Raw genomic sequence first — 12,099 nt, forward strand, 5'->3', positions numbered from 1 at the left:
CTTCTGCACCACCATCTTCTGAATACTGTAACTCTTGCAATATTCACTAAATCCACAGTGAAGTCCACAGGCAGCCTTGAACTAGTGCCCATGCATGCCAATTTGCGGGCAGCCATAGCCACCGTGCGCTCTTCAACACTAGGCCTATGTGGTTGGACGTTCGCTGCCAAGCTTTGTGCTGTTCGATGCTGTGTTTTTAATCGAAAAGATTCACTGCTGTCAGCACTGACGCAGACTCCATCTTCACCATCCTCGCCGATAGCTTCAAAGTGCAGAAAGCATGCACAAGTGATGCCGGTTTGCAAAAGTCAGCTTTGCCGTAATATAGTGGTGTCACGCAGGCAAGCATATGCAGTGTACTGCGGGGCAGCATATCAAGTTTGGAAAGGGGCCACTGTTGCAGAACATAGTATGCCTTATGTGTTCTTTAATTATACATGTGTGCACCCACCGTCTCCTATTGCTGTATGAGACTCCTAATAAGTGTACTGGCAGGCCTTCAGAGCTATTTCGGGCATGTATATATCATATGTCATTGACAAATAAAAGCAGTTAATCTAGAATACATGAAGAGAAAAAAAAATTAGTTCAGGGCTAATTACTGATGCAAAAAAAAAAGAAAAGGAGCAGAGCATAACCATACTTTTAGAAATGGATATGTTGGCTTTGCATTTACAGCCGTAATTTGGCTAAAAAAAAAAATAGGGACAGACTTTCTGATTCGCCCTCCTACATAGAGTGCACCTCATGTGTGTCATTGGAATAATAGGTTGTTATAGGTTGTATGACAATTAAATACAAATGCACTTAGTATGGTTGAGGCAGAGTGCTGCTAGCCTCCTTATAAATGCTGCGTAATATTTGCATGCAGTGAGAAACTAATCAATGCACGACCATATGTACAACCAATCCATAAAGGCATATTATTGTGCAAACGTATTACAGCTGTGTTCAACATTCATTGAAATAATATGCAAAAGTTGAAGTGCCTTACAGATGGCAGTGGTGTTGTGAAGCTGCATATGGTATGCACATTCTCCGCCTTTGAACTGACATTTGTAGGGAAGTTTTCCAAACGCACTTCTGGATAACATTATTCAAACAAATAAATGGCATGTCAGCCATTTCGTTATTGTAAAAATGCTCTTACTTCCCTGCTTTTCTCCATCTGAGACTTGAATCTCATTGTTTTTATGGAAAGTTAGACCCCTTGCAGATCTGGAGTTGGTAAAATGGAAGCTCATGAATTAATAACAGATGTGCTTGTTATAATTGCCAGGTCTTCATAGAAATGGGCTATTTCCTTTAAATTTGCTGAAAGGCAAGTTTAACTTAGTAATAAAACTTGGTTAGTGTGCTATGCCATTTTGGCACCATCGTAATAGGGTGGCAGATTTGTCTGGTTTATACACACTGCGTCCTAGTTGTGGAATTTTTTTGCAATATCACTTTTACATAATGCCACTTTTATAAGCTAACTTTACCACATTTATAATGTAGTGATGAAATAAATGTGACTTCCTGTTTTTACTACTGTGGTGAAGACTCGTTTGTTCAACGGTCATGATGTACCAGAAGTGTAATGAAAAAAAAAAAAGAAGAAAACAAGGAAGGTGGATGGCTGCTTTGGTCATAACTTAACTGAGGGGTACAGGTGCACAACAGCGTGTTTATAACAACAAGCAAGCTGGGCAGGCGTGACATCTCAGAACAACTAAGAGTACTGTGTCTCAGAATAATTAATAAATTGCATGTCTTTTTGCTTATTTTTGTGTTATAATTGTTGTAAATTAGATCGCAGCCCAGGCTTTTATTTGAACAAAGCCTCTTAGTAACGAAACTTTTTAGCGAGTATCTCTTCAGTGTATCAAACTATGTGAGAATCCTCAGGTGATGCCAGTCATTCATTTTCACCTAATGTATTAGCTAACAGCACCATAGTAATCAATTCCATCCTTGCTTAAACAAGCCAGATTGGTTCATACACACCTGTCTACAAATCAGATCATATATTTACATAAAATGCTAAGTTAAACTACTCATATTACTGATATTACTGAGTGAAGCAATGAAGCTCTCTTTCCTCCAAAACCATTTCATGACCTGCGCTTTGGTGTCTTTGTTTAACAACATGTTTGATCGTTTATTGCTAAATAAGACAAATATTAGTATTCTCATACCATACATTACACTATGCTGTGTTGCCATTTGCCATTATTGTAATTACAAAACAATTTACTGATTGAGTAAATTAGGTTAAAACCATCGAAAGTTGGGCAAGTTAGTATGCATTTGTGGTACGGAAGTTACTAGCAGCGCGAAAAAACATGGACAGTGGGGCAGAGAAACAGACAAAACAAGCGCTGATATGTTTACTATATGCTATTCTGCTATAGACCTTCCCAACGGGAGCTCTCTCGATGTTGTCATATTGCCCTCTTAAGTGTTGTGAAATTGCTTGAGCGCCCCACTTAAAAGCACTGCAGGAGGGACAGCATGTGCTCATGTGTGCTTTGCACTCATGCGCAATATTCAGAGAGGAGGTGCTCTTCCGATGGAAAGGTCTATATAATGAATTGGCATGGTAGTTACGGCAGTTGTGGCATAGTAAGCCATTGTGTGCATATATTTATTTACTTCTTCAGTTAGTGCAGAACCTTACTTCTGTCTGGTGGTAATATTATGCATCTTGTGTTCAGATGCTACTGAAGAATAAGCATACTGATATGTCTGCCAGTATAATGATTCCAATGTTCATTTTCTGTGTAAACAATGGTAAACTGCTTACTAAGATGATTTATTCTTGTTAGAAGAAATCATTTCTTTTCTTTCATTTAGTTCAAATTGTTTGCTTGTAGTGGCTCCTTGCTGAGAAGCAGGCCTGCTTTATCAATTCTGTCATTCACTCAACTTGGAGTTGCATCTGGCAGCTTTGTGTGCAGTAGCTAGATTTGTTGATGGAGTCTCTGCAAAGGGACTCGATGGGTTTTCGGTTGGTCTACTGGGACCTTCTGCCATTTTGAACTTTCTTGTCTTTCAGATGCGGCCAAGAGTGAAACGAGTCAACCTGAAAGACATATTGTTCCTCATGGAGCAAGAGCGTGACAGCATACACAGTACACTGCTGTATAAATCCTATCTCAAATAGAAAGTGGCAAACATGCAATTGCACCTTGGACACACAAGTGGCTTTCTACCTAGAAACCACCAGCTCTCAGTGGACCGAGTGCGCACTTCTAAAAGTTTCATCCACTGCCCACCCTGATATGTTGACTTGTGCCAGCCATGTCTCCATTGCTGCCTGTTTAGCAGTGCACTTTGTTGGTTTATACATTGTTCTTTTACTTTCTTGTTGTAAGGTCTAGATTTTGTGCAAAAAACAAAGTGGGATGAGCTCTGCAACAAGCTGCATTTCAAAAACAGTGTTACATGTTCTCTAAGGTGAATTTGTTTTGTCTTGCACAAATGCAGGGTAAAATGTATTAAATTTATTTTTAATCTGACTAAAATGATTCTTAACTGTAGCATATGTGAGTCTTTTGGTCTTTCAAAGGTTTGTGCCATGGTCTTCCATGTTTTGATTAGCTAATTGGCAGATTTGTGCATCACTGAAATGCTGTCTTCTGTGTGCTGTCAAGGCTGCATCTGGCAAGAAGCATACTTTTTTTTTTCCATTTGTATGCACTGTCATGGTAAGCTAAAGAAATTTTTACATTAGCCTGTGTCTGCAAAATGTGTCTTCTGTTAATTGCAGAGTTCTCCCCGTCTACTTATAAATACTTGTTATTCTTTATCTTCTTTCTCCTGTCCCACACGTTGTATATATGTTTATATTGCAAATAGTACTATCTTTATATGTACAAGGTTTTTGTTTTTTTTTCACCATGTATAGGTTATTCTTTGTTTTACACAGGAGTCTTTTGTGCTGTCATAACTTCTGTGATATAATGTATAAATTTCTGATGCATGAGCAAAAGAAAGAAATGAGGCTTTGCAAAATTGTTGAGTGTGGAACTGTTTTTAAACTGATGCAACTGTCAACTCCATGCAGTGGTATGTAGATGGTATCATGCCTTTTTTCTCATGCCTTTTTTATGACCGCTTCACAACCACCCAGTCTCTTGTTTATTTCACATTGGGTGCTGTTCAGAAGTTATTGCATTGGTGCAGTGTCTGCTGACCATGTCAAGCTTTTCCCATCTGCAAACGAACTGTAATGAATACTACTTGTAAATATCATTCTTATGCTCTGTCAAAACATAATGTGCACTGTATATGTAAGTACGCCACATGCATAAAGCAAGAGCTTTTTGTTTTAGTTCACAAACACATCATGTTAACCTTTGATACCAGATAGTTAGCTTATATTTCATAGTTGCTTGTAAATTACGAAGAAATAACCATATGTATGCACATGTTTCAAGAGATATTTAATAAGATTTTATTGTTGAGGGGACACGGTCCTTGAAGGAATTTGTAATTACTGTGTGTTTTCGAACTGTAATGTAATTGCAATGGGACTTTTTTATGCTAAAGTCGTTGCTGCATAAAGAATGAGCATGGTACACTGGGTCTCATGGCTTTTTTTTCCTTTTTTCTTTTTTGGAGTCTATTCTGGTGTGATGTTCATCACTTCGGTTGAACTGCACTCTCGAAGCCAAAGATGTATTGTTCATTCTGGACATATGATAGGCCATGTTGCCAGAGCATGCGTGACATTTCATCCTATAAATTTTTCATTTGTATATGCATGCTCGTTTGCATAAACATGGGTAAATATGTGAGTTGCTTGGACATGTAGGAACAGGAAATTGTAATAAGCTCTGAAATGTTTGAAATATGTGGGGAGAATTTTACACTGCACATTCAGTTCAATTTACAAAAACTTGCTTTGATGTGTCACAAAGCATACCCTGCTACCCACCCTTCTCCTCTCTTTCTTATTTTATGGGCTCACAGTGGTCTCATTAATTGATGATTGGTCAGTGTATTTGGAAGGTAATGCAAAAAGTGTGGTAATGCTCATTTCTTAATGTGATTTTAATTAACTGGTTATGGAGGAATTAAATGGCAGGTTAATATCAGATTCAATTTGGTTTTTACATTGCATTTGTTGTTTGGCTAACATTTGTTAACTCCCATAGAGTGATCTGGCGGATATTAGGGCACATTTTGCACAAAATGCGCTTTCAATTGCAGATTTTTGAATGTTCACAGTTCCAGTGTTACATGCTACCCTGTCACACCTGGCTCATTGGTTACTGTACCCCGTCCCTCATTCTCTTTGTTCATATTACTTAAACACCCACCATGTTGTGATAAAGGGATGTGGGTAGCACGAATTGTTTTGATGTGACACTCTCTTCATGACAAAGAGGAGCTTTGAGTATGCCAAACTGTTGTGATAGGATATCGGCTTTGATTGCAACTGTTTTAGTATGGTGGAGCAGCTAAAGAGGTAAATATTTAAGTACGTAATTTATTAATTGTGCATGTTTCATTGCACAGGGGTCTCTGTTTTGGAGGTAGTCTTGTGAGAGGGTGAATTATGTTTTCCTTTGTTATACTGTTCCGTAATGGAGTTAAAAAACATGCATCATCATATCGTGGACTTTTGATCCAGTTGGTAATGTATGCAATAAAGGACAGCACTAAGAGAAAGCAAAAGAGTTAGAAAAAGAGCAAGCATGAAAGGGGCAGAGCCATCCCATGATGTTACTTCCTTTCCTGTTTATCTTTTAGTACAGTCTCTTAATTATACATAGACTTTGCTTAAGTAATTGTGCCTTCCATATTGCTGATAGTATAGTTTATTGTAAAGCGTGAATAGCACAGAAAAATTTGAAGAAATAAGTTTTCTGCACCATATTCTGTTTTCATATGCCATGTCCTGCTTACATTGCCAGTGCTTTCTCTTTGAGAACTTTGTAAATCAGTGAGGGTTATGCAGGACAGAATAGGACCAAGAAATGCCATTACATACTAAGCCTTTAAAATGTGTTCTATTGGCTATCAACATGGCAGCATTTCATTTTCACTGATACCTTCTGCTTTATTTTCGGCTGGTTGTCAGTATGGTAGTAACTGCCAACTTCAGCAGGTTTTTATTGTTAAATATTGAATACTTTTTTTTTGCCAGCTAGTCACCCCATCATTCCCCATTAAGGAAAAATTTTATTGCACCAAAAGCACTTTCTGAGGCTAAGAAAAGCAAACGAGGAGTCCAGCCATGATGTAAATCTGCACTACCTTTCTGCTTTCAAGGCTCCCCACCTAAATCTTTGTAGTTGCGGCCATGGCGAGAGCTGGATGGAAGTTCACATGGCTGCGGTCAGTCTTTGTCAGACTGCACTTGAGTAATGGCAAGACTTACCAACATAGATAGTCCCCTCTCATATTCCTCTTACTGATGCGCCTCTTATACTGGGTGATCATTTTAAAGTAAATCACCTGTGGCAGATAGCATATCGTTGAGTTAGATTATTCAGAGGTGGAAATTACTTGCGTGAGAAATTGAAATACATATTCAACTAATTAGAAAGATAATTAATTCACCTCCTAATTAATTGATTTATGGCACATATTGCAGTTTATGAATGGTAGCTGCCAACTTGGCAAGGATGACGCCAGTTTCGATATATTCATTGCCAAAGTGTGCGACAAATTACATGGGCATTCCAGTTTTTTTTGTGTTTCAGTGCATAAAACAGCATGTTGTTAAGTAGAACAATAGTGCATTTTTACTGCTTGTTCGATGTTGCATATCTAGAAACCTATGCCATCCTAAAAATTTGTTCCAAGTGGATATGCCTTGCAAGCTCACTGGCTACAATTTGTTAACCAGTGAATTTTTGTCAGTTGGTAATGTGTTTCGATTTCTTGTGCAAGTAATGTCTGCCTTTTTGTATAGTTCACCTTAAGGACTAAAATTATGCTACCTGCCATAGGTGAGTTTTAAAAAATTCTGTAAAGCTTAATGATCACCCCACATATGATTTAGTACATGGACCCACACCATTAAGCCATGCCCTAAAAAAAAAATAATAAATCCCCGCTTTTTGGGACTTATCTTACCTGTAAATAATCGTCATCAACCTTGCATACACTTCCTTTATTTAACACTCTGCGCTCGCGACTTTCCTGTCTGCAGCCCTAAATGATTCAAAATTTTCTTGCAGTAATGATGTTGCAGTTTAATTGTATTATGATCATTTGAAGCATACTCGTAAAAGTGTACCACTTAATGGTGCAGCACAACTTACCCTGCAGTGCAGTCTCTCAGAATCACTGAAAAAGTATGCATGTACTATTCTTGACTCACTGCCGAAATCTTAAATCATTGATAACTGCCGCGGTGGCTCAGTTGCTGCAGCTTAGATAGGGGGGTGGGGATGCAAGAACGCTTGTGGCCTGTGCTTTGGGTGCACATTATAGAATTGCAGGTGGACAAAATTAATTCACACCCCAGCCTTCCATTATGGCATCTCTCATGAGTCATAACCATACTTGTACGTAACGAATTACGTGTAATTACTTGTAATCAATTCTATTTCTGTAAATTTGTAATTGAACTGTTACTTTGTTTACTCATTAACACGCACTGTAATTAAATTACTTTTTTCAGTAACCAATTACATTTAAGCAGTTACTTTCTTGAGTCGAGCTGTAACAGGCAATGCAGCTTTGAGAACCTGAATTAGGCAGGAACTACAGTAGAATGCCTGAGATAGCACCAGGCAGCAACTTCATGGATGCACGAGGACATGGGAAAGTTAATGCCAGGAAATCGCATATGGACGATTTTTTTTTCAACTTTTCATTGGATCACCAGGGACTCGGTCCTACCTTTGTTTTTTGTTTTTACATAGGTAAGACATAATATAACCAGAGGTTGGTGGTGCAGCCTGCCACTCTGCTCCAAAGGGGACGCTCATAGCATCCATCCAGTAACAATGAAGTGTTGTGCTTCATAGCGGATCCAGATGCTGAGCAAGAACAACCTTGTGTGCAATGTGTCCGTCCGTTACAACAATGCCCTAAACCCAGCGCACATCGAGTAAGTTTTTAGTGCCACTTCTGATGTCTTCAAAACAAAAACAAAGGAAGAAGATTGACAAAGTTTTCTATAAGCAATTGTTAGTGAAGATAAGCTATGTGGGGAGGGTTGCAGAGGATGCATTGAAAGGGCCAGGCCAGTAACGTTAATAAAAGTTCAGAGGAAAGTAACGTAGAAGTGATCGATTGCTTTTGAGTAATTCCTCAACTACTTTCATGGGGCACTAATTTGTAACTGTTATCAATAGCAATTTTTTAATGGAGTAATTGTAATTAGTTATTTTTTTCTGTAATGTGTACAAGTTTTTTTCATAACCCACTGTGCAGTTTTGGGAGGCTGAACTCCACATTTTTTTTATCACTTCTGTTGAAACGTAGCCAATCGCATGCAAAAGGACCAAAGAAAAAGGTTGCAGGTGTTTTCTACATGAAATATTCCTACCAGGGTTTGATGTATAAATGGCGAACGAATCATTTTCGCAATTGTGCTCATCATTGGCATTTCCATAGCATTGGACGCATTGTGAGAGTGAAACTAACGAAGGGAATCTTGATTATTGAAATGGCCAACAGCCAGTAGATTCGGAGGGGCATTAGGCCGTCGGGCAACCCAATGACGTGGACACGCTAGTCAACAGTTTTCACGAAGTTTTATAAGTTTTAACTAATAAGACTGCTGTAGAAATACAATGTTCGATTGAGTTACCTGATATTCATGTAAAAAAGTCGCAGTTTCGCCCGATAGGCGAAGCATTGATTGCGATAGCGAATTGGTAGACAGCTATACAAAGTAATTGTAGGCTTATCGGCCATATGAACTTGTAAACATAGACATACTAACTAAATTAGGAATGGTGTCACGCGCGCACAAGCAAACATGATGCATCTCTCTCGACCGCGGAAACGCTGTGAAATCGTCGTAGTGAGGAAGCGCGCTAGCAGCAACGAGCGAATTGACCTTCGTACTGCCTCGCCCATCAACGCGAACTAAACCGCGAAAACGCAACGCTCGGCGGATTCCGTCCCCGTCGCAGATGCGCGCCCCTCCCCGCTTTCCTCCCTTGCGTGCGCGAGATTGAGCGGCGATGGCCGGCTCACGCTTTCACTCGCACATACGGCATATGGCGCGCGGCGACGATTTTATCGCCCTTGCACTTTATATGGAACTGCACGGCGATGCCGACTGCAGAAATGCGCCTGGAGTGCCCATATAATTGATGTCACAATAAAACATCATTTGCTGCCTTATACTGGTGGAGGTCCGTGTACATTAGTCGTATACAAGAGGCGCATCAGTTGACGAAAAGTAGAGGGGGGATTTATGATGTCTATTGTTGTGGCACCAACAATTTTTCAATGATTTCGCACCCTCTGTTCTTTAATTCCCCCCGCCCCTCTCCCCTGCGCATGCTCCTTGCCATGGAAAGAGATATACACAGGCGGAGTGGCAATATATGTAAACATAAGTTTTATTTGTTCCTAAAGTCGAGCAAATATGCTAAAAAGAATGACCGCATGGTTCTCAAAGGGGCCCTCACCAGGTCTGGCCATATTGAGCTGACAAGCGCCGTGCATACAATGAGCACTAACGATCGTGACTCTAGTATTACATCGCTAGGCCTACGCGCCGCGGAAAGAGCTGAAATTTAAAACAGAATGCCGTTTGCCCTTTGCGGGCGCCGCGCGCCCAGCCGGAGAGTCGACGTATATCGCACAAGTGCGACTACGTACATGACAGTGCTGTGACGTCGCTCATACTGGCACGCGATTTCGAGAATTCAAGCAACATCTTATTTTTATAATCTGTTGCTTCAATAGACGAATTAATGTTTAGAGAAATAATAAAACACGCAAACCGAGAATGTCTGCGTGTTTTTGTTTCGCACCGCAGCAAGATGTACTTCCGTTTCGTCTGCTTGTTGCTTGTCTGCGTTTCGTTGCTTGTGACGTCGCGCGCGCAGACAACGAAACTCATTTTCTACCGTGTGCCAGCGCGCGATCACACTGCGATACGCTTGTTTCTGCCTCAGTATCCGTGTAGCACTGACTGATACCGCTAGTCGGGCGTTCTCGTGCTCAGCGCGCAAAATTGTGCGCTGCGCGAAACGAGACACGCAACAGCTCGAGCGCGACGCCGTCAGTGCAAGTGCGCTGTCCAGTAAAAAAGGGAGGGGAAAAAAGTGAAGGTGGGACCCGTGGCGTTGCGTCACGCGATCCTTCCGGTATGGGAGAACGCAGGGAAGGAATTTCACTTGCGGAGGCCGGAAGGGGCTAGTGGAGAGAGTGTCTCTCTTGGCAGTGAAAGCCCCTTCGTAAAGTAGTGCCACGCTTTGAAGAATGCCGCCTCCTCCTCGCGCGCTCTGGCCCAGGCCGACGCCGCGTTGCTATTGGCCTAATAGCATCACGTGGGCCCTCGCACCGTGCATCAGCGCCATTTTTGCTCGAGAATCGTCTACGGAGTGGCGAGGAGCGCATGTTGGCGCCGTTGCTACGCTCGAGCAGTGTAGGCGGCGCCACGGTCGAGGAGGGAGGCGTGAAAGAGAGGAGAAACGAGGAGGAGTGAAGGCGGAGGAGGAGAGTGTCGTTACTTTACGAAGTTTAAGGGGTTTTATTGGCAGTGGCACTCGCCTCTTGAAATTATGGGTTCGCGGTACTGAAATATTTCTATCTCGGCTACTAATGAACCAATTTGAAAAATTCTTGCGGCAGAACGCTCCCTAGAGGGCACGTAACAACTTCCAGCTCTCGACCCCCAAATTACATAGAACGATTGGCACAACGAAATTAACCGACTGGTTAAAATACAGGGAGCTCCAACGGAACCTGGACACAGCAACGACTCCCGACAACATACAAGAAGGGACAAAACTCATCCAGTCAACACACAAGAACACTACCAAAACCATAGAGCGTACGTCGGACGCCCCCGTCGTAGATTCCCACCTAGTAAACTTGTGGGACGAAAGACACAGATTAGTTAAGCGTTGGAAAAAGCAACGCCTTAACAAACAGCTACGTGCCCGCATAACACTTATGGCGGAGGAGGCGCAACGACACGCTGGCGAATTAGCGAAAAACGAGTGGGCTACGTTCTGCGGGTCCCTCTCGGGGACCTTGGGAACGGCTGGCACGTCGCGCATCCTTCGTGGAATGCTTGACCCGGATAGCACACGCACGGAAAACAACAAACGACTCCAAATCATATCGGACAGTTTTCCAGGCACAGACGCGGAACTACTAGAGAAACTGAAAGAACGATACATAGGACCACCACTAAACAGACGCCCCAAACGAGACGCGACCATACCTTGGAAAGGCGAATTCCAAATTAGATGAACCTTTCACATATGCAGAAGTCTTTGAGGCAGCTCAAGCAGCCGCCAAAAACTCGGCTCCTGGCCCTGATGCCATCACGAACGCGATGCTTCGGAACCTGGACGCTAGAGTCCTGACTAAAATCACAGAAGTGTTTAACGGCGAGAGCTGGCTCAAAGGCCAATTGCCCCCGGAATGGAAACACGCTAAAATTATCATGATCCCCAAACCTAAAAAGACACCCTCAGTAGGCGCTCTGAGGCCCATTTCTCTCACGTCCTGCCTGGTAAACTGTACGAACGAGTAGTACAAACAAGACTGCAGCGGTACCTCGAAGAAATAAGATGGTTTCCAAACACCATGATAGGGTTCCGTACGGGGCTATCCTGTCAAGACGCATTCTTACTGATCAGAGAAGTTATAGCTAACATCGCCCGCGGAGAGGAAAGACTAGTGCTCGCACTAGACCTCAAGGGAGCATTTGATAACGTTTCGCACAAAACAATATTGGAGGAACTCGAATTGACGGGATGTGGAGAACGAACGTTCAACTACGTGCGGGCTTTTCTCGCCAACCGAACCGCCACGATACGAATTCGGTCAACTCGCTTCCCAAAAGTTCAATATGCCCAGTAGAGGAACACCCCAAGGGGCAATAATCTCACCTTTGCTGTTCAATATAGCGATGTGTCGCCTGGCGCGACAGCTGGACCAAATCCCCGATTTGGG

General features: G+C 42.0%; 1 protein-coding gene across 9 annotated transcripts in view; it reads left to right on the top strand.

Annotated features, from left to right (window-relative positions):
* The window catches only part of LOC135903131 (transcription initiation factor TFIID subunit 4-like), a 109,912-nt gene extending 105,345 nt beyond the window's left edge, over positions 1–4,567 (top strand). For all 9 annotated transcript variants that reach the window (XM_065433519.1, XM_065433520.1, XM_065433521.1 and 6 more), the window contains one exon: positions 3,041–4,567. In XM_065433519.1, coding sequence (XP_065289591.1) covers positions 3,041–3,148 — 108 coding nt within the window. In that variant the 3' untranslated portion in view covers positions 3,149–4,567. The remainder of the gene's footprint in view (positions 1–3,040) is intronic.
* Positions 4,568–12,099: the final 7,532 nt, after the last annotated feature.

Source organism: Dermacentor albipictus, chromosome 1 (assembly GCF_038994185.2).
Source record: "Dermacentor albipictus isolate Rhodes 1998 colony chromosome 1, USDA_Dalb.pri_finalv2, whole genome shotgun sequence".
NCBI lineage: Eukaryota > Metazoa > Arthropoda > Arachnida > Ixodida > Ixodidae > Dermacentor > Dermacentor albipictus.